The 22,104-nt window shown below is 38.0% G+C and overlaps 5 protein-coding genes and 2 long non-coding RNA genes across 22 annotated transcripts; 5 read left to right on the plus strand and 2 right to left on the minus strand.

Annotated features, from left to right (window-relative positions):
* The first annotated feature begins 1,310 nt into the window (after positions 1-1,310).
* LOC108856520 (fructose-1,6-bisphosphatase 1, chloroplastic) lies at positions 1,311-4,380 on the plus strand. The gene is made up of 4 exons (XM_018630345.2): positions 1,311-1,844; positions 3,312-3,539; positions 3,626-4,132; positions 4,205-4,380. The coding sequence occupies exons 1-4, from the start codon at positions 1,401-1,403 to the stop codon at positions 4,274-4,276; spliced, it is 1,251 nt and encodes a 416-aa protein (XP_018485847.1). The 5' UTR covers positions 1,311-1,400; the 3' UTR covers positions 4,277-4,380.
* Positions 4,381-5,076: 696 nt separating this feature from the next.
* LOC108861303 (L-type lectin-domain containing receptor kinase VIII.2) lies at positions 5,077-6,446 on the plus strand. Its single transcript, XM_018635142.1, has one exon. It carries the CDS (start codon positions 5,288-5,290, stop codon positions 6,272-6,274), a length of 987 nt encoding a protein of 328 aa, XP_018490644.1. The 5' UTR covers positions 5,077-5,287; the 3' UTR covers positions 6,275-6,446.
* Positions 6,447-6,486: 40 nt separating this feature from the next.
* Positions 6,487-10,358, minus strand: LOC108861304 (uncharacterized). Of its 2 annotated transcripts, none has more exons than XM_018635143.2 (3): positions 10,214-10,358; positions 9,256-9,571; positions 6,487-6,516 (listed from the first exon to the last, which is right to left on the minus strand). In XM_018635143.2, the coding sequence occupies exon 2, from the start codon at positions 9,563-9,565 to the stop codon at positions 9,329-9,331; it is 237 nt and encodes a 78-aa protein (XP_018490645.1). In that variant the 5' UTR covers positions 9,566-9,571; positions 10,214-10,358; the 3' UTR covers positions 6,487-6,516; positions 9,256-9,328. The 2 variants fall into 2 exon arrangements, with proteins under 2 accessions (XP_018490645.1, XP_056842054.1); XM_056986074.1 differs by having other exon boundaries at positions 9,256-9,588; positions 10,214-10,297.
* LOC108861305 (uncharacterized) lies at positions 6,548-8,594 on the plus strand. 13 transcript variants are annotated; one of them, XR_008934323.1, is made up of 5 exons: positions 6,549-6,700; positions 6,891-7,007; positions 7,127-7,657; positions 7,739-7,912; positions 8,117-8,594. It is a non-coding gene; the product is annotated as an uncharacterized LOC108861305 (long non-coding RNA). The 13 variants fall into 13 exon arrangements; XR_008934322.1 differs by having other exon boundaries at positions 6,651-6,781; XR_001950844.1 differs by lacking the exon at positions 6,549-6,700 and having other exon boundaries at positions 6,707-7,007; positions 7,127-7,190; positions 7,316-7,657.
* A 116-nt stretch (positions 10,359-10,474) lies between the features above and the next one.
* Positions 10,475-12,057, plus strand: LOC108861302 (fructokinase-like 1, chloroplastic). The gene is made up of 2 exons (XM_018635141.2): positions 10,475-11,173; positions 11,264-12,057. The coding sequence occupies exons 1-2, from the start codon at positions 10,481-10,483 to the stop codon at positions 11,954-11,956; spliced, it is 1,386 nt and encodes a 461-aa protein (XP_018490643.1). The 5' UTR covers positions 10,475-10,480; the 3' UTR covers positions 11,957-12,057.
* LOC108861301 (O-fucosyltransferase 28) lies at positions 11,994-16,172 on the minus strand. The gene is made up of 8 exons (XM_018635140.2): positions 15,299-16,172; positions 14,194-14,266; positions 14,034-14,104; positions 13,840-13,928; positions 13,614-13,746; positions 13,266-13,498; positions 12,700-13,176; positions 11,994-12,620 (listed from the first exon to the last, which is right to left on the minus strand). Exons 1-8 carry the CDS (start codon positions 15,893-15,895, stop codon positions 12,356-12,358), a joined length of 1,938 nt encoding a protein of 645 aa, XP_018490642.1. The 5' UTR covers positions 15,896-16,172; the 3' UTR covers positions 11,994-12,355.
* A 1,493-nt stretch (positions 16,173-17,665) lies between these two features.
* Positions 17,666-19,946, plus strand: LOC108861307 (uncharacterized). Of its 3 annotated transcripts, none has more exons than XR_001950848.2 (7): positions 17,666-18,121; positions 18,250-18,351; positions 18,440-18,618; positions 18,744-18,824; positions 18,975-19,040; positions 19,305-19,570; positions 19,657-19,946. It is a non-coding gene; the product is annotated as an uncharacterized LOC108861307 (long non-coding RNA). The 3 variants fall into 3 exon arrangements; XR_001950847.2 differs by having other exon boundaries at positions 17,667-18,121; positions 18,760-18,824; XR_008945823.1 differs by having other exon boundaries at positions 18,440-18,824.
* Positions 19,947-22,104: the final 2,158 nt, after the last annotated feature.

The following is a 22,104-nucleotide window of genomic DNA, read 5'->3' on the forward strand; positions in this document are numbered from 1 at the left end:
TTTGTCGATATTCAAATAGCTTAAGTTAAGCAACTATGGGTTTCTTTTGCTTAAGATTAAGCAACTATGGTTATTATGTAAAGTACTATATGTACTTCTTAAAACTGATATTATGATTTATATATCTATGTTTCTTTTCTGTACCAAAAAGCTATGCATTGTTTTGAATTTATACTATTCATAGCTTCATTGTTCTCGTCATCATCTCAAGCACTTTGCTCCGAATCAACAGATTCGCTACATGATATTATATAAACATTTTAATGATTTTCTTTCTAAATTACCATTTTAAAAGATCTCGGGCAACGCAAGCAAAGACATAAACTATTGTAAAAGATTTAGTTGAATTATCTTTTTCATTACAAGACTTTCGGGTGGGTGGGTGGCTTCCTTGGAAACAAAGCGACGTGCGTACAGATCTTCACGTTCGTAATCAACTCAACGCGTTAATTAGTTCAAAATAATATCGATACAATTTTGAAGCAAAAATTATAAAATCAAGTATAATAAGTTGTTTTGGTTAAATAGTGTAAAGAACAAGCATAATCGTGTTTTTGATGTAAGAAAACACAAAATATATTCTTCTTCTTTTTCTTTGCCAAACGTACTTGAAAAATGTTTAAAGAGTATTGTCATCTAACTAGCAACTACAGAAGTGTTGTCATCTAACTTGCAAACTTGCTACATGTACAATACAATCTTTCTTCTCAGGATATACCGTACGTGGAATCGTTTCCACTGAACTAGTAACTTGGAAATTTAAGAAACTAGTATGTGTGATACTAATGGAGAATCACGCCGCATCTTATACCACACCGCATGTAATTTGTTATAATCTGTTGCATCATCTATACGGTCAGATGTTTCCAGATTGCATTAGTTGGTCAATTCTAAAATACATTGAAACTCATTAATTAGTAGCGAATCAACGAGCTGATACATGTCCTCCAATAAGTAGGTCAGTTTTGGTTTTGTTTGGTGTAAAATAATCCAAACCGATCCGATTGTACAAATGATTTCGGTTTAAGAAGTCTCAATTTTCTTATTGGTTTGTTAAGGTTTAAGGGCCACGCCAGCAACAAAAATCTATATTGTGCTGTGGTGTTGGGTTGGGTTGACTAAAATAAACTAACATCAGGCCCAAATGTTTATAACAACAACACTTCTAATCCTTAACAAACAATGTACATTAGCCTGCTTATACAGCTATGCTATATGCTTATCATATTCATTTTTTTTTGTTTACGACTTCATCGCCACGTGTCAACACCACACAAGATAAGTGGAATCCACATGAATCGAATCCTTCGTCCACCTCACAATCCGATCATCTCTCCACCTCCAAAAACACACAAAACTCCCCATCACCTCAAACTCATTCAAAACACAGACGCAGAAAAATGGCAGCAACAACGTCGTCGTCGTCTCATCTTCTCCTCTCAAGCTCACGCCACGTGGCATCCTCATCTCAGCCACGAATCCTTTTCCCGAAATCTCTCTTCTCCGGCGGGAAACGGTCAGCAGCAGCTGGGAAACACAACCATTATGCTGGTGGTGGAGCGAGGTGTATGGCGGTGGCGGCGGATGCTGCGGCGGAGGCTAAACCGGCTGCGAGGAAGAAGAGTGGGTACGAGCTGCAGACGCTGACGAGCTGGTTGCTTAGACAAGAGCAGAAAGGAGAGATAGATACGGAGCTGACGATAGTGATGTCTAGCATAGCGATGGCTTGTAAGCAGATCGCTTCTCTTGTACAGCGCGCCGGAATATCTAACCTGACCGGCGTTCAAGGAGCCGTTAACGTTCAGGGAGAGGATCAGAAGAAGCTTGACGTCGTCTCCAATGAGGTCAACTAATTCATTCACTCATACACGCACGTGTTTGGATAATTCTTTTCAAAAGTATGGATATCAATACGTTTCCAAAAATGCAGAATCGTTAGGACGCAACCTTGACCATATAAAATAAAACACATGTTTATATTTTATAAAATAAATAAATATATTGTATTTAACTATATATAGACACATACATGTAGAAAACTAATTAAATAGACAACAAAACTCACCAGATTGGGTGAGATTGGTTAGTGTATAGTTTTTATTTAGTTGTATGTTTTTTTTGGTATGAGACAATTGTACCACCTCTGAAGTATTTAAATACTTTGCTTCAGAAAAAAAATGTTGTAGAGGTTATGGATTTTATATGGAATCCACAAAAATATATACAGACCGATTGGGAAACAAAAATACTGTAAAATATTTCTGTAGCCTGACAAATCATGCTCCTAGTGTCTCGAAAATCATTTTAGGTTCTGACTGGTAAATTCTGGAATCACCTAATGATTGAATAATCTCACAATGTTACCAATCACTAGGTTCAAAAAGTTGGTTAATTGAGTCCTTTACATATGACTCTCATGAAATGGAATTATGATATTTAGTAAGTACTAGATTTTGACCCGCGTTTTTGAAACGCGGGATATTTTACGATGAAAAAATTTACTAATAATTTAACAAATATTTTGGTAATTTTTAAAGAGTGTGTATTTAAAATATTTTTGTATTTAAATCAGTATTTTTAAATTCAACCCGATTGTGATTATACCGGTTAATCCGGAGATATGACAATTCAATTTATGTTTTTAAAATATTCATATTAAAAAATCACTAAAACCCGAGACTAACCGATTGAACTAATGGATGACCGATATGTAATCTAATTGGATTTAAATTGTAAAAGTTTCATAATTTGTAATCTTATAATCGAAATTTTAAAGTTTACTATTTTGCAATTTATGAAATTATGACGTTTTACAAAATTTTAAAGAGAAAATGATAGATATAAAATCATTAAGATTAGTTATTATATTATTTGGAAACATTGATAGTAGTATAAAAAATATATTGTTTGGAAACATTGATAGTAGTATAAAGAAATAAGTATATTGTTTGGAAACATTGATAGTATTATAAAAAAATAAGTATATTGTTTGGAAACATGGATAGTAGTAGAAAGAAAAGAACATTAGTGATTTAATGTATGTTTAACTATAAAGTATAAAGGTGTATTTAATTTAAAAACTTACAAAATAAATGTTAGGTCCAACCGAATGTTTCTGTTTTAATAAGATAGATGCAAACTTGATAAACTAGACCACTTGATGTCAAATCTACAAATACTAAAACCTTAAGTTATACATGATGGAAAGAGATGGTTGGATAGAGAATAAATAAATAAATATATCTATATGTGACATAACAAAGTATTATATGGTAAAAAAAAAAAAAAAAAAAAAGTATTATATGGTGCAGGTGTTTTCGAACTGCTTGAGATCAAGTGGAAGAACAGGGATCATCGCGTCAGAGGAAGAGGACGTGCCTGTAGCAGTTGAAGAGAGTTACTCCGGAAACTACATTGTCGTCTTTGATCCTCTCGACGGCTCCTCCAACATCGACGCCGCAGTGTCCACCGGTTCAATCTTCGGTATCTACAGCCCTAATGACGAGTGCATCGTCGAAGACTCGGACGATATCTCCGCTGTAAACTAACTACTACTCTCCCTTTCACCTTCCACAAAAAGATACACAATGTTTGTTGTTGATCTTTGGATGTGTGTTGCTTGCAGCTTGGGTCAGAAGAACAAAGGTGTATTGTAAACGTGTGCCAACCAGGGAACAACTTGCTAGCAGCTGGATACTGTATGTACTCCAGCTCAGTCATCTTCGTCCTCACCTTAGGCAAAGGCGTTTTCTCCTTCACGCTCGACCCAATGTACGGCGAGTTCGTCCTGACTCAAGAGAACATCCAGATCCCCAAAGCCGGGAAAATCTACTCTTTCAACGAAGGGAACTACCAGATGTGGGACGAGAAACTGAAGAAGTACATGGATGATCTCAAGGACCCTGGTCCGAGCGGGAAGCCTTACTCGGCAAGGTACATTGGTAGTTTGGTCGGAGATTTTCACAGGACTTTGTTGTACGGTGGGATCTACGGGTACCCACGTGACGCCAAGAGCAAAAACGGGAAGCTTAGGCTTTTGTATGAGTGTGCACCGATGAGTTTCATCGTTGAGCAAGCTGGAGGGAAAGGATCAGATGGTCACCAGAGAGTGCTAGATATCCAACCGACCGAGGTAAACTCAAAACACATCTTATGTTTAGTTTATTACAGTAGACTAATTTTTTTTATTTGGGGTGCATGACAGATACATCAGAGGGTTCCGCTTTACATTGGAAGCAAAGAAGAAGTTGAGAAGCTGGAGAAATACTTGGCTTGAGTCATGTACCAATCATACGTCTTTTGATTTCTATTGTAAAACCATTTTCTGAGTACATGGCACATCCCAATAGATGCATAAATAATAAAAGTTATATTTTGTTATTTTATTTCAAATATAGACGTATTAGCTGTTTTATTATAGAGCCAAAACCAAGTTGACTTTATACAAATCATAGTACTAGCTGATTAGGATCGACCTTAGGGAAAGGCATTTTTTGCATTCCACACATTCATTTCACAAATTATAGACATAATTATGCCAAAGCAGAGGACTTTGCAGCAGTCTCCTGCAAATGAAGCATCAAGAATGAGTGAAAATAGCTAAGATAGATATAAAACCAGGTGCAGACCAGCAAGAGATAATAGCCATTTACAAAGCGGCCCATGTTTCATTCATCCAACTGAATACCCAATACCGGTGATACAAATGATGAGGACCAAAGCCCATCATTTTACAACTTTTAATTAATATTCACAAATGATAGATGAAACAAAAATGATGATAATGCATTACAGAGAAATTGATGTTTAATGAAAGATGAAAGCATAGAATAAGAACAAAGACAGCATTTTTTGGGCTTAGACCATCTCCAATGTATTTCTCTATTATAGAGGTGGAGTTTACTCCAATGTATTGTTCTATAATAAAAAGTAGAGGATTGCTATTTCTACCTCTATTTATAGAGGAAAATATAGCAATTTCTATTATAGAGGAAAAAATAGAATAGAAATTAAGTAAAATTGACTCTAAATGCTATTATAGAGGCAAATATAAAGGAGGGTTGGAGATCATCTTAGTTAACACAGTGACAAGTAGTCACTGACAACAAAGAAAGAGGAGACAAAAGTCGCTACCTTTAACGCTTTCGCATTGTCCAAGTGCTTCTCTGTTCTCTCTCTCTCTCTGCCCGCACCACACACTTTACTCTCCTCCAACACTAGATCTCATCTCCCATTTCAAACCCTAGAAAAACCAATCAAATTCAATTAACCACAGCTTGCTCCACCAATGGCGAGCTTCGTTCTCCCCAAGTCACTCCTCCTTCTACTCCTCTTACCTTTACTCTCACTCTTCTCCGCAATATCTGAAGCTAAACCATCATTTGCCTTCGGTAAAAATGGAAGCTTTGAGTCCGAAGACATCGCTCTGTACGGCGAAGCAAACCTCCTCGACGGCGGATCTTCGATTTCGATCCAGCTGAATGACTCAGTGAGGCATAACAGTGGGCGAGTCGTCTACAAGAAGCCCATCGAGTTTGTCGAGACTAAGTCCGAGTATCCCGCCGGATTCTCTACTCTCATCTCTTTCTCCGTCAACGGTGGCGGGAGACTCGGGTTCGTCGTGTTTCCTGTTAACGGGACGTTTGATCAGTCTCTGTTCGAAGTAAAGTTCGGTGCTTTTGAAAGGAATGTGACTGTGAGTGTAGATGGCTCTACGGTTCCCGAGGAGATTCGCAGTTTCTCGATAGCTAACTTGGAGGAAGAGGATGATAAGGAGAAGAAGGTGTCGTTGTTGTACGCTTGGGTTAATTACATTGCAGGTGGGAAGTTTTTGGAAGTCCGGTTAAGCAAATCCGAGAGCTTCGAACATGTTGATCCTTTGATGTTCACTAGGATCGACTTGTCGGGAATGTTGAAAGGTGACTATGAGTTCATGGTTGGTGTGAAGGCGTACGGTGGGAACGTGAATCTCCACTCTTGGAGCTTAGAAGCGAGGAGTGTCCCTAAAGGTGTGCACTCTTATGGGGCGGTTATGGTGGAGAAGCTTATAGAGGAAGAGGAGGCGGCGAAGAGGAGGAGGATGAGAAGAGCGAGGGCGTGGGAGATTGTGACTTGCTTTGTGATGACCTCTGGGTCTACCGGGCTTGTGTTCTTCGCCATGATGCATATTTGGGCAGCTTTCAAAAGGAACAATCTTGTGATGACAAAGGAGTTTGAGTATGAGAAGATGGAGAAAATGGAAGCTGTGATGAGTAAAGCTGATAGCGCAAAATGAAAACAAGTGAAGTAATCAAGTGTTGTGATATCTCTATGTTTCTCTTGTTTGTTTAGGATATGATCTTTTATGTAATCAAGTAGATTCTTCACTGGCTAATATAGCCCCTTGTTTTTCATTTCATGTGTGAACTTGCAATATTATTTCTCTATGGGATGTTCAGTTTGTTTCAGTATGCAAAACTTGACAAGATGGGATACCGGTTTGTGACAGAAGAGAAAAAACATATTTAATCTCCTACATCTATTACTATAAAAAAAAGTTGTATCTATCCTGGTGACACATCAGCATCCACCTAGGAAATTAGTGTTTTCACAAGCTGCCACGCGTCTGGTAACTTTGAAGCGCATCATTTCATTTAGAGATTTCGTTCGTGGGCTTTGTCGGGTGTAATAGATTTTGGCCCAGCGAGAACCAGAGAACACGGTAACCCTAATCAGATTTGGGGGTTCTCGCCTTCGTCCTCCCTATCTCCATCTTCTTCTTTATTCATGTTATAAACATCAAGTGATGATCCAAATCGATTCTTAGCTTTCCTCTCCCTTATAATTCTGATTTACGGAGCCTTCTGGTTTGATTGTTTTTGTTGGCTTATTTCTGAACCAATTGTCGACAGGGAGAGCGCTGAAGTAAGAAATAGAGAGAACGAGATTGAAAACAACAGAGTAAGTGATGGAGATGTTGAGATGAAGAGTGACGGAGAAGTCGAGATATAGAGACACGAAGCAACTGAGTAAGATGGAGCATTTTTATATATCTTCTGGTCGGATATGCTTAAATAAGCTTCGCTACGATCAAAACAAGGAAACATACACATAAGTACAATATTGTTTATGCTATTTCCTATTTCAGACGAAATGGTCTTGCTTGATGTTATTTGATCTCCAGATATTGGCATCGTTCACGATTCATAAAGGTAATCAAATATTGACCAAGAGCTTGAGATGTCAATTAAACAAATCTGGATGCTTTTCTCATGAATTATGATTAAACATTGCTTCTTCTTTTGAGCTTCTGAAGGTATTGTATTTTTTTTCTTAGATTACCTTGGAATATAATGATATTGAGAACAGCTTTAACTACTGTATTTTTATATAAGCACCCAAAATGGACGAAGAAGTGTCAAAGCTGAAGGGGAAGCTAGAATACAATGATGACGTAGAAGTTAATGTTTCATCTCTTGCAGTCTTCGTATGTCTGCATCAACTATTTTTACACAAATAACAATATGAATCATGTCTCTTTTGATGTATTTTCCCAGAGTTTCTTTGATGCGTTGTTTAAGATCGTCGAGGATCTAGGTCCTAACAGTGGCTCTATTGGATTTATCTTGGGGATGACGCTGATTATCACCATGAGACACATGATAATCTGAAAATTGATGTATGTTTTCATCTTCTGTTTTGATCATTGGATTTGATCTTTTCATGCATATGCTGTTGAGAGTCCTTTTGGGTTCTTTAGGTTATGCTTGATACCATGAGACCTGATTTGCATGTTATCAACGATTCTGAGAGAGCCATTACTCTTAAAGATGACGGACATGTGACATTAAAACAAAACCAAGCTTAAGAAGAAGCCTCTTCTAAAGTCTTTCCCGTTAATTTATTGCCAACATTCTTTCTCTACCAGAACGAGGTAATATCATATATCTAACCACTGTTAATCATCTCTTTCCATAGGTAATCAACCTTGGTCTTTGATTTCAGCATGAAAAAACAAAGATTTATTATCTTACTTTGTTTTTCTTTTTCTTCTACTTTCAGTTAATTCCATACTTCCAACTTTGTTAAGTAAATTCATGATTTTCGTAATCCATTGTTGGCTCTTTAATATACGCAGGAGCAATCTGGACTAATGGGTTTACTCACACAGGCTTTGTTGGTAGGGTGGCGGAACCATCCAGATGATGAGGTGCTGTTAATCTCTCCGTGCACTCAAACCCAATTGTAAACAACATTGGTCCAGAAAACACCAACAGGTGTGATGCCGCTGCAGTAATCGAAGGCTGTTCAGAAGTGTCCGAACCAAATTCTCTGCAAACTGATACACTGGTGAACACGAAGGAGGAAACAACGGGTGCTAAGAAGGGTCCAAACTATAAAGGGTCCTGATCACTCAACCTATAGAGACAATGAATCTGGCCAAAAATTTCTTAATTCCATTTCTGCTTCCTGAGTTTTTACTCTTCACTGAATAATGTAGTTGTCTTGCAACTTTTTAGTTAATCAGCTCTGGTTTTCGTTTGTTGAAGTATAATTGGTACAGCTGGTAATTTTAGTATTTATGTTGTGGTTATGAAACTTTTTTGTTAACCTGATTTTTTTTTGGGTTTCGTATTGTTTTGGTATCATTTTGGAAACAGAAAGGAAATATATAGCAACGACAAACACCACTATTACAATAAACAGTTGTAGTTTTTTTTTTCTTACTTTAAGCTAGACTTTGTCCTAAAGTGGAAAATGTAAAAAGGAAAAAGAATTCAAATTAATATAACTAACATAATTCAATTGTAATAGTGAGATTAAAGTAAATAATTGTAAAGTCTGATCGAGTACCGTAATACACAATAATTTGATAAAAACAAATAAGAGTAAATAAAATAAAGTAATTACTCTCTTAATAAAAATGGGTTATCCACAACCTAATCATTCCAAATCCAAAATATTACAAATCACATAAATTTTTGTAAAAGCAAATCATTTGAAGAACCATTCGAAGCCCTCTTAACATATCAACCACATATGTTTATGTAAAAACAACTATCACTTTTTTAGACAACATAAACAATCATTGTAAACAAACAAAATATATCTTATCACGTATAATTTTTTCTCCTGAAATTTTATAAAAACAAAATCATTATCATATACATTTCGTTCAAATGCAGATCTAAAACAAAATGACAAAATCATACAAAAAAAATAATAATCTAGATCACAAGTAAATTATATCCCGCCCGTAGGGCGGGCCGACCCTAGTTATATATGTAATAACGAATGTTATAGCTACACTACACACAGTGTAGTTTACCTTCGAATACACAAAAAACTTTCAACCAGCGATAATCTTCATGCCGATGACTACAACGTTAATGAGCAAGAGGGGCAGTCTCATGTACTGGCATGCATAAATTAGACCAATGATTTGACCTTTGGGAGAGTTTCTTCTACCGGTCTGGTGGAGTTTTTCGAGCGTCCATCCTCTCGGAGCAAGGAAACGATCTTCGTTGAGGATTGCAAACGCATTTGCAAAGAGCAGCAGACCTTTTATCAATGTCCAGAAAGCCATCGTTCCCTGTGATATTGTATAGACTTGAAAAGAATGATCAGAATCAGGGAACAGAGAGTGGAACGAAGCTTGTCTGATAACTGATTCATGGCACACAGTTTACAACTACCCATTACTTTGAAAGAAATGGAGTTTAAAACTCTGTGAATGCACAGTAAATAAGTGTTTCGCAAGGTCATGATGGACCTAACGACTACTGAAGAGAACCATGAAGATAGCACTACACATCTCAATTTCCTAAGTAACGACACGTAAGTCGGAATTTATACTTATTACAGGACTCATAGAAGATACCATTTCAAAGAGCCTTAAGCTAAGCATGAGTACTGCCAAACCACTCAAGTCTCAGGGTATCAAAATAAATAATTAACATAGATATGATTTACAATCATTAGGATCAAACGCAGCTTTCTAATAGCACCAAAGCTATAAGATAAAACATCAAGTTAGTGCAAAGAAACACTTCATCAAATCACAACATCATGAAATCGAAAACGTTTCTTCAGGCTCAATAGGAAGTTTAATCGAGATCGAAACTGTAATCGAGGATCCAAACATTGGTTACAGAATCACCCAAACTGAATCGAACGGTTATACGAAAAACGCAAAAACCTAGCAAAGCAGTGAGATCGCGAAAGCAACACTTACCGAGGGGAAGAAATCGACGGCGTGTGACGGAGATAAAATCGAATCGTCTGTGAGATTTTGCAGCCGGAACCGAGGGAAGTAAAATCTTCGTCCTCTTCTTATATAAAGCACCGAGTAGTAAAATAATTCACGGGTTGACCCGGTTTAATAAGAAACCGGGTCAGGACCCGATATGTTTTTTTTTTGGTTTAATTTTCATTTTTCAAAGAGGAAGATTTGGATAAACCCTGGGGCGAATCGAAGTAACAACTAACAAACCCCTCTCTCATGGCTTCACTTCATCTCTTTCCTCACCTTCACCATTTCGATTCAACCATACATCGCAGGGATATAGTATCTCACACTCGGAGGCAATTATTCCCATCTCCCAAAGCTTCGATTAGTGGAGCATCAGCGGCTGAAACCGCGAAACAACCTACTCGCAAAGGGAGGCAGAAGAAGAAGCAAACCTCGACGGTTACTCCCCAAGAGACGAACCCCGATTCGGATCCGGCCCTAGTGGATTACGACGACGGGATGGACTTTCCGTACGACGACCCTCCCCTCGTCTGCTGCTTCGGAGCCGTGCAGAAGGAGTTCGTTCCCGTGGTGCGGGTCCACGACAACCCGATGCACCCCGACATCTACTCGCAGTGGAAGATGCTGCAGTGGGATCCGCCGGAGTTCGGGCGGGCTCCGGGAGGTCCGCCGTCGAACGTGGCGATCTCGCATGTTCGGTTGGGAGGTAGGGCTGCGTTCATGGGGAAAGTGGGCGGAGATGAGTACGGGGAGGAGCTGGTTTTGATGATGAACAAGGAGAGGGTTCAGACGAGGGCTGTGAAGTTCGATGAGGGTTCGAGTACTGCTTGCGCTCGCGTCAAGATTAGGTTTGAGGATGGGAAGATGAAGGCCGAGACGGTGATGGAGCCGCCCGAGGACTCGCTTGTTGCTTCGGAGCTGAACTTAGCCGTGCTGAAAGAGGTAAAAGTCTTTCACTTTAGGGTTTAGGACTGACATGATAGCTTGAGAGTACCTGTGTGATGGCTATTAAGCTGTTTTATTACAATGCAGGCAAGGATTTTTCATTTTAATTCAGAGGTGTTGACGTCACCTACAATGCAATCAACTCTGTTCAAGGCAATACAATGGTCCAAGAAGTTCGGAGGGCTTATTTTCTTTGATTTGAATCTTCCGTTACCGTTATGGAGATCACGAAACGAGACTAGGAAGCTGATCAAGAAAGCATGGGATGAAGCGAACATCATAGAAGTTTCGCAGCAAGAGCTTGAGTTTCTACTCGATGAAGAGTACTACGAGAGGAGAAGGAACTACACGCCGCAGTACTTTGCTGAGGATTTCGAGCAGACTAAGAACCGGAGAGACTATTACCATTACACACCTGAGGAAATCAAGCCGTTGTGGCACGACGATCTGAAGCTGTTGGTTGTGACTGATGGAACACTTCGGCTACATTACTATACTCCTAAGTTTGATGGTGTTGTGGTTGGGACGGAAGATGTGCTCATTACTCCTTTCACCTGCGATAGGACGGGTTCTGGTGATGCTGTTGTTGCAGGCATTATGAGGAAGCTAACGACGTGTCCTGAGATGTTTGAGGACCAAGATGTGTTGGAGCGACAGCTCCGGTTCGCAGTTGCTGCCGGGATCATATCGCAGTGGACAATTGGTGCGGTTAGAGGCTTCCCAACTGAAAGCGCGACACAGAATTTGAAAGAGCAAGTTTATGTTCCATCAATGTGGTAGTTAGAAAGACCAAGAACTGATCTTCTTGTACTAAATCTTTTTGAACAATGTGAGATGTATACTGATTTCAAAACTGTAATCCAATGTACAATCTTTTTTTTTTTGAGTTCACTGATAACAACAATGTGAGAGGGTGGTGAGAACATGATACCCTAATGAAGTCTATGTTTGGTTCTGCTCAGATAACCGTGCAGAGTCCCCAAAAATGCTCTATAGCTGTGATCCAAGTCTTGATGCTATTTCTGTAAGGAAAATCGATTCTACAAGCTCTCTGAGCAGAACTCGGGTTACCTCTTTACCTATGTTGTACAAAAACGCTATAAACTCGAAGCAGGTTGTTCTGTGTCCTGATCCTGCAGTGTTTGACGTGGGAATCTCTCAGAACTGTTTTTGAGAACGCTATTTTAAAGCACTCTTGTTCCATGTCTTTGTCTCCGTTCTTAGACTTGATTTTTTTCCAGAGCTGCCAGAATGAGACTTGGTACAGATGCAATCGGGTTGTGGATTCGCATAGAAATTCTCCTCTAGCCTGGGAAGTGCAGCAGGCAGTCTCGCATATGGCGCTCCAATCCTGTCTCTGTTTAGTCGCTTAACCTCTGAAGCAAACTCTTCCCAAGATATGAAGCCATCATCAAAATGATCTATCAGTCTAACAAAATTCAACCTGAAACAATCACACAGAACAAATCAGCAAACAACCACTGAGAGCAAGGAACAATAAATCAAAACGAAAAGTTTTATACCTGTCTGGATTTATCGACTTTCTAAACCCTTCAAACCTTCTGTGCCCTTGTACTGCCTTAGCCATATTTCCATCGTATGTATACACAAAAACATCGCTTTCAAGGGCCACGATATAGTCCAACGCAGCAAGCCGGTTCTGGTAAGGACTGAAAGGCTCTAACTCTTCTTCAGTCGCAAGAGTTGAATGAGAGAAGACATTTGGGTACTCTGCACGGAAAGCATCCATGCTCTTGCTTCCATAGATTTCACCAGCAACGATATATACAGTAGTGGAGGATGGATATCCCATTGCCTTAAGAAATATGGCTGCTTCTCGCGGAGACATAGGACATCCGCCTTGGATCCGTCTCTCTGCGCTATCAATCTCTTTCTCCTTCCAGTGTTTGACATTGTACCTCATGATTCTCAGATCTTCGGCTTCCTCAGATGTAAGATTGTGGCTGCAACCTGTAAAGGCAAGCATGTCCTTCTCGTATCTGCAAATTCAAAACTCATTCGACTCAGAACCAAGATCCAGATAATTTCCCTTTCTGACAACAACAAGAAAAAGAAATGCTGGATTTACCTCAAATGCAGAGCGATATACGGCTCACTGTTGTTTCTTAAACGGTTAACCAATACCTTTCCGAGGTCCTCGATCTCTTTCGTGTACACTAGTGCCTTGTAATTAGCACGACATCTCAGTCTTTGGATCGATGGTGGCAAGCCATTGTTAGCAAGCCGTGAGTCGGTAAGCATGAACTTTAACACCTTGTAGCGTTTAAGAAGTGGCAGCATTTCGCTTCTGTAGTAACTAGCCTGCATTTTAAATTATGAATTTAAGAAGGTAGATAACTCTAAAATCCATATAGGAACAGAGATAGGAGAGCACAAAATGGTAACCAAGAAAGACTTCACTAATATGAACACACACCTTTGACCAAGAAACAGGGGCTTTGAGAAGAGGCTTCATGGCGGCATACTCAGGAGGCAAATACTCTACAATGTCAACATCGTGTTTCAGTACATTCATGAAGTTTCTCCAGTCGAAAATATCTTTGAACGTGCTGCATACAAAGAATATTTATCAGCATTCCATTTGTTTTCTAGTAATATCTGGTGATATCATCAATAAGATTGGTACAATATTAGGAAGTTACCTCGGGTCAGTCCAGAAAGATTCGTGGTCGAGAAGAGGAAGAACAAGAGTTGCATTCATAATCTTGGCAACAGCAACCATGTCACATATCTGCATTTTGGTCAAAACGAACAAAGAGCAGTAATTCAAAAGAAGTTCACTGTGGAGAATCATGAGACCAAAACCTTCTAAAATACCATAGAAGTGAGAACTCACCCCTGTTCTCATCTGATTCAATCCTCCATTGGCGTGTACTATAAGATACCCATTGGTTTCTTGGCCCAGTCCTGGACAAAGACGTATATCAGATCCTCATTCCAGGAAAATAAACAAGATCTTGATAACTCAGATACAGTAAGAAAAGCACACAACATACTCGTCTTGTTCTTAGGACGAGCCACACATTGGCGATACTGCCCGCTTTCAGGTTTCTGCCAAATCTCTGGAATCTGTAAATAGCAACAGCCAAAACAATCAGATCCTCAGAAATAAAGTCAGAAAGGAAAGAGGTGTCTTCCTTTACAACAAAACAGAGGAAAGAATATAAGCTCGTTCTCAATCTGTACTACCTCAGATTACAGTGATCAACAAAATCTCTCGTACCTTAAATTTACTACGTGGAAAATTCAACAAGGTTACTTAACTAAACAAACGAAACCACACAGTAACAGAAATCAAAGTTTGTAACTGAAGAGTGTACATCTACTCAACGGTTACATGAACTGTTATTATAAACGCATATCAACTGGGATCTTTCAGGAACTTTTAGATAAAAATCAAAAGTTTTTCAATCTAAGACATCTCAAACTATGCCACAACAAAAAAAATAAAAAGGCCATACACTTTGCCGAACCTAAGGTCAACTGAAACTGTAGGAAAGTGATGATCCACGTAAAGTCCCACTCAAATCAATTGACTATTAGTGTTCGTCAAAGTCTTCCTCCAAGAGCTCATAAAAACGAATTTCATTTCAGAATATTCTAGCGCCACCGAAACATTAATCATCCACTTATGATATCATCAAAGAATTCAATCTTCTACCTAACCCACTTCTCCTTCATCTCCCCCTCAGTGCAAACATTAACATCACTCAAACTCGTCAACTAAGTTACAATTTTCCCGAAATTCAGCAGGCGACACAACGCAACACAGCACACAACAACAAGATTCGATCCTAAGCACTGACCTAATTAAAAGATTAAATTAGTGATCAAGAGAAAACAACCAGTAACAAGTCAATCTAATGGCTAAAACTCTTGAATTACGTACTAGGGAAGGGGTCTAAGATGTCACATGTTCAAATCCCGATGAAAACGAGTCTGAAAGTTTAAATTACATGGTTCGGATCTACGGGCTTAAGAACCTCTTGGCTATATCCAAAAACAACAATTATAGGAGAAAACAACAGTATTATTCACAAAGATTAGTTTCGTTAAGATCCCTAAATGTTAAGAGAAAAGAGAGATAACAAAAAAACTCACGGGAAGCTTTTCGAGGACGCGCATTGGCTGAGACGAAGCTTGGTTCTCCGCAACTTCGCGTCTCGCCATCGACAGATCGTCACGGAGCGATCTAACGACAACGAACTCGCTCAACCGCGCGTGGTCGACCACGCGCACGCCGCCTATAAGGTAGACCCTGAGGAACACTGACGCGACAGCGAGAGCCATGAGGAGACCCAGGATCCGACGCCCTTCGTTTTTACCAGATCTAAACCCTTGCCCCACTACAGTCCCCGATCCACCGCCGCCGCCGCCGCCTCCTTGAGATCGGAATTTACGGGGGAAGAGGTAGTGAATCGCCGGGTGGTTGTGGAACCGGTGGAAGTGATCGTGGTGGTAGTGAGATCCGGTAGAGGAGGAGGAACCTTCCGAAGATGCGGCGTCTTGACCGCCGCTCGTATCTCCGCCGTCCAAATCCGTCGATTCGTTACCGGTGGTTGAATTGACTGTACTGCAGAAATCGGCGGGGTTCAACGGTCGTTCGGAGACTACGTCCACACGGCGGCGGGTCGTGGTGGTTGGTCCGGCTGGGACTGGTGCAGCGGGTGAGGGGTTAATCGCTCCGGCGACCGACATATCGTCACCGGTAAAAGGGAGTTCAGAGTTAGAAAATTGAAGAGAGAGAGAGAGAGAGGGATGATTAGTCTTGGAGGGAGGGTTACGTGGCCACGTTCTGACTTTCTTCTTCTTCTCTATAAGCAGCCACCGTCACCGTGAACTTTGGCGAAGCTGAGACGCCGAATCTTCGTTCCTTTTTGTCAGCTTTTATGTTGGCATGTGCGTTTGTTTATATTTTCTGTGTGACTCTTCTAACCATTTCGTTTTTCTTCTATTTTTGTAACTCATGGATAACTTTTTTTTGGGTGTAAACTGTGGATAATTTTGTGAACTCATTCATCCCGTATGTTATTAACACATGTGATTTAATTGGTGAATTATGGTTAGGTTTTTGTGAATTCAATTATAACATCTGTATTCTATTATATTTTCATTTAATATTTAAACAAACTCTAATTCTGTGAGAATTGAGTTAAATTTATTTTTAAATATTACTTCATCTATATCATTTCAGGTGATGTTTAAATTTTTTTTATTTTGTTTCATTATAATCGATGTCTTCACTAGTTTAAATAAAATTTAATATTATTCAAAATTTATGATCAATTACAAACTAATGTGCTATTTTTGTTGGTTAAACTAGTTTTAGCTAATATGATTTTTATATAACTAAGATAAATTATATTAAAATTTATAGTATTTTCTTAATATTTGGGTAAGAATCTTAAACATCATTTAAAATGATACATAAAGAGTATTGTTTAATATTTTTCAGACACACATAAAATTTTGTATTAGTTTTTGCTATTATTATTGCTTATACATAAACTAATCGAGTGAAACTTCCTAATCCTACTTCCTCGATTTCCTTAACACAAAACGACTCGACTCTAATCTCGACTGATGGTGCAATGAGACTGCACAAAAAGAGCCTATAAGGGAAATGGAGCGTTCGGATTATTGAACGGTTTAACTAATAGGATTTGGTTCAAGTCCGGTTTAGTTACTTTACTCGGTTGGGGTCACACATGTGTATGTACGCGTGCGTACTCTTTCGTTTATTAGCCTATTAGTTCAGTTGATCTAAACTTGAAGCTATGTTAGCTTAGAGAGGTTTAGCAAAGACAGTGAATACTGCGATCTGCGAAAGAGTAAAGAATCGTTGTAAAAGACAGTAGTTCAAGTTTTCAGAATCATCAGAACTTAGTGCATCGTCAGAAATATTCTGTCTTTTAGTGAGTATAATTATGTATCGGTTGAGAAGAGAAATGAACATTGGGTAAACAGTTCGTCGTGTTTTCTCGTTTGTTTCTTTGTCTCTTATAAACCAAGATCAAACGAAAGAGGGGACGAGTTTAAGAACGAATAGCTTCTACAAGTGAATCGAAGCAAGAAACTGGTTTCAACTTTCAAGTTCAACATCGATGGCTACAAAAAAGAGTAATCTCGATGGCTACAAAGAGTACATTAACTCTAATCTCGATGAAACCCATAAAATTAAAACACATAATAGCTCTCTCTATTCCTTTACAACACTGGCTAGTCTGGCTTTAATCATTTTACACCTCACATGTATGATGTATCATAATAGAAGTGAGAATATGAACATATATGATCCACATGTTATCACGATAATTAATGACTAACATTCAAAGTTGAATCTTATACTATAAAACAGACTTTTCTGGCAGTTTAATGTGTCCACGTCGCCTTTCTAAGATGGGGCATTTTGCGACACGTGTCGCGACCTCATTGCTCTATTCTTTTTTTTTTTAAATCGCGCTTCCTCTTTGATTGTGAAACAGGCCCAGGCCCATCTCTCCATCAACCCTCTTCCTGTCGTCACTTCGTCTTCCTCACACCCCTGCGATCTCCCCGATGAGATCCTCAAATTTCAGTCGGCGGCGTTGATCAGTAACGTCTCCCCTTTCAATTAATCACCTCTTTACTCCGGCTTTAATCGTTTCATCCAACCCGACTTAAAAATACCTCTTTGTCTTCCTTAAAAACCCAAAGAAGGCTTCCCTATAAATATCGGTCTCCTCCTGCTGCAATGAGCGCACCTCACACAATATCAGAAAGGACTCTTATTCCCAGCAATCGATTTCCATGTCTTCATACACTCTGCTTGCTGATCTCAGAGCCGGCCGATGCTCTAACACCGCCGATGTGCGTCTGCTGCATTTTTGGGAGGCCAGAAATATCACCAGTGGAGACCTCATCAGAAATATCATCGATGAGAATGTAAGAACTTTTCTTGCTGTAATTGTTTTTTTTCTTATGTGTTGACATGTTGCTCTCTTTGCTTTGTGTTACATTCACTACATACCAAACTTTGTGTAATTTTAATTTTTTTTTCCCGCATATTAAAGGAACGAACTGCTACAAGACCCTTCATGGAACTTGCATAACTAAAGCTCTTAAAAAGCCTAAGCCCCACAAATTTAGAATCTTCGACGTTGGTACCGAGAAAGGTATGCAAATAGATTTGGCAACTGCAAACGGAAAAAAAGAACGAATGAATTTTAGACAAAGTTGTGTTTTTTGTTGTGGTGTGAGCAGGTAGGTCGGTGAAGGAGATTGTTTAAGTCGTCTTGCAAGAACCATGAGAAGGAATTTAACTGGAGCAAGAGTTCCTTATGCTTTGAATTTCTCAATGTTAACAGAAAATCATCATTACATCCAGCAGTCCCACTTCAAGAGTAACTTATCCGAAGGCTTTAGCTTCAAACCTCTACGTCGTATGGTCCACCAAAGATTGTTCTTTTTATATGATTGCAACTTGGCTTGAACTATAAAATATCCTTGCTTCTACAAGTAAATCCAATCAAAATCATATGAATTTCAACTTATTTATTGGCTTCAGGGTACCTCCTTTGCAGGGCCTTGGATGGAAGACAAAAGTATATCTTCCTGGTGGATGGTGGACTTAGGCGAAGATCACCAGGTCTCCTCCATTACTTCTCTTTCTATCACATCATTTGTTTTCGTAAAGACACATGCAGTCCAAGAACTTCATAACCTGAGAAACAGAAAACTTATTTCGTTTTTAGTTTGATATCTAAGACCCTAACCAGCTGAGTATTGTGGGATGCAGCTTATGTGCAACTACTACACTTTCAGACGATGGGTCAAGAGCATACGCTAGGTCCTGGAGTTTCAGGTATCTTATCTATATGTTTAACCCTGGACTTTATGTCTTATTAAGAAAAGCACCTTAGGAAGATTATGTATGTCTTGATGGGTTTGAAGGGATTGTTTAGTCTTACTAACTTAGAATGTGTCAAGCATTGCTTGAATCTGTTCTTCTCTCTCCTTTCCACTTTACGATTTTTTTAAAAAACTGCCCTTTGCTAGACAAAAAATTTACCATTTTGATGATGAGATAGGAACTCCCTGATATTAAAACTAACTCATCGTCTTGCAGATTGAGAAAACTGTCCTTTTCATGTTGGAACAACAAGGGTTGCTCGCAGGAAAACTAGCCACACTGAGGGAACGCATGATGATGTACTTGCGCAGCCAGACATATCAAAATTGTTCACCTACGAGAATCATAAAGAGATGTTGGAAGAGATCTTCTACAACTTCTGGTATTCGTTGAGTTGAACGCCATTGGTCTGCGCAAGATATTTAAGAAATTTGGCAAACGCTTTGGTTAAAGATTCGCCGACTACTACGTGTAAGCCCGTGGTAATCATCCTTACTCACAGCTTCAGCAAGTGTTTAAGCATGTGGTAAATACAAGTTTCTTACCGCTCTTTCATTGTTTGTGTCAGTTTTTTTGACGTCCAAGCCAGCCAATTTCACGACGGCGGTGGGTGTGGAGCCAGCATTAACCCCAAAATCGAAGGTGATTACCATCTTCTTTCCAGACTCCGGAGTGGACTTTTGTTCTGTAACTAATTTCGTATAACTTCTATGCCAAGCATTAACCACTAGCATTAACCCAAAAAATCTCTGGTTGTGATTCTTCTTCTACCACTATAGAATCTTAACAATGGCAACCATTATGGGGCTGTGAAAAACTGTAAATGCGAGTTCAATAAAGCACATCACTGATATAATTCTTCTGCAGCCCGGTTATTTTTGACTACCACCTCCTGCACTCATTCTTACTTTGGTATACAGACTGCAACAATTAAAAGAAAATGATGACATGAGAACGTTTATCTATACAGCTATCGATGATGGACCAAAAGGCCCACCTAGGCTTTCGCGAAGGTTGTAAGACATTCATTCACCTGTGTTTTATAGAACCAAGGGGAATGATAACAGACAAGAATTAAAAAAATATATAATAGACAAAAATATGTATTATAGAATAACGTTCACCTTAAACAACTCATTGTCTTTACTTTCTATTTCTTGAGAGGTCCAAGTTGATGAATCAGTAACTGAAAGAATTTTATTCACCAACACGATCTGATTAGAAGTAAACATTCAAAACACACATTATCAACGAATGAAGTTTCAAAAGAACGACGGGATTGACTTCCACAAGGGAACTTTCGTTAGCATATAATTTTACTGGGAATAATCTAAAACATTATATATATACTATTTTGGATAAAACAAGAATATCCAATAAATAAATAAAACCATTTTAATAATAAATTATAATAAAAATTTCAAAGTATAAATATATTTGTTTATAAATAATAAGATAAGATAAAAATATCAGAAGTTATTTCTCTAATATATTAACATTTTAAATAATGAGTACATATATTTCTAAAAGCAATATTATATTTGTAAGGTGTCTAGAAAATGTTTCACAAAAAATACAAGGAATCAATTCCTACTTTTCATATTATTTAAACATAATAAGTTTAAAATAAAAAATTTAAAAATATTAATACAAATAAATCCAAAAATATAAAACAAAAACAATAATTTGTTATTTATGTGTTGAATATCAACCGTAATTTATTAATTAAAAACTTACTAACAGCCGAAGACAATAACAAAATTGATGATCTTCAAATTACTCTTACTATCATAGACTACAACTAAAATGTGACTGCAAAACTTGACGTCGACCATATCATTAACAATCTTAAGATAATTAATAGGCCTTCAATCACATAAGAAGAAAACAATATATGCACTGCATGTTTCAGAAATTAGAATAATAGAACTTATCTATCTTCTCTTGCTTGCGGTCATACTTTCTATTTCCGCTGCATTGATCTTGCTTCATACAAATATGAGCTGTTTCGTTTTCAGTTTCATCTACGTACTGTTCTTGATGTTCGTTTTAATTTCCAAAAAAGTTTCCTCATTTGCTAATATGTTCCATTGGCAGTATGAGTTCCTTAACAAAAACCAAATAAGAAAAATATATAAACAAAACTTCATTACAAACGTCTAAATTAAGATTAATCTAAAAAATAGAATTTCAGGTGTCGTTCATTCTATATACTAAAAACATGGTACTTAACATGATAAATATATTCTCTAAACAAAACATCAACTTTACTTTATGTTTCCATTCCAATTAAATTAACTTTGTTATAATTATCGGTTTTATTTTTTAATTTTTTATTGAATCATTTAGTTACATACTATTCCACTTTGAATTAAGAAACTTCAAACAAAATAATATAATATGGTTATTAACCACTATCAAATAGATCATAAATTCTCATTTTCGACAAATTTCCATTTTCATATTTATGAACATATTTATTTACTAAGACCACAAAATGAATTGTAAATTTATATAAGAATAAGTTTATATAAAAATAAAATGTAGGAACCCGGCGCGTAGCGCCGGAATACCACTAGTCATACAATATAATACACTTAGATGCACATTGCTATACTATAACCATTGACTTTTTCTTCGCATCTAAAAAATATTTAATCCAATGGCATTTCACGATTGTTAAACTAATGAAACTGCTAGAGTTTCTGATATGATGAACATTAGACATGTTAAAATACAAAATTTCCCCATAAATAAATAAGGGAAATAAATTTAATTTCTGCCATGCACCTGTCTAGCATGTAACATATATCATTGTGTTGCTTTCCGTATATTATATGAACTAGATTTTGACCCGCACTTTGGAAGCGCGGAATATTTTACGATAAAAAATTTCACTAATAACTTAACAAATATTTTGGTAATTTTTAAAAGAGTGTGTATTTAAAATACTTTTGCATTTAAATCAGTGTTTTTAAATTCAACCCAATTGTGACTATACCCGTTAATCCGGAGA

The sequence above is a fragment of the Raphanus sativus genome, chromosome 5 (genome assembly GCF_000801105.2).
Source record: "Raphanus sativus cultivar WK10039 chromosome 5, ASM80110v3, whole genome shotgun sequence".
In the NCBI taxonomy this organism is placed as follows: Eukaryota; Viridiplantae; Streptophyta; class Magnoliopsida; order Brassicales; family Brassicaceae; genus Raphanus; species Raphanus sativus.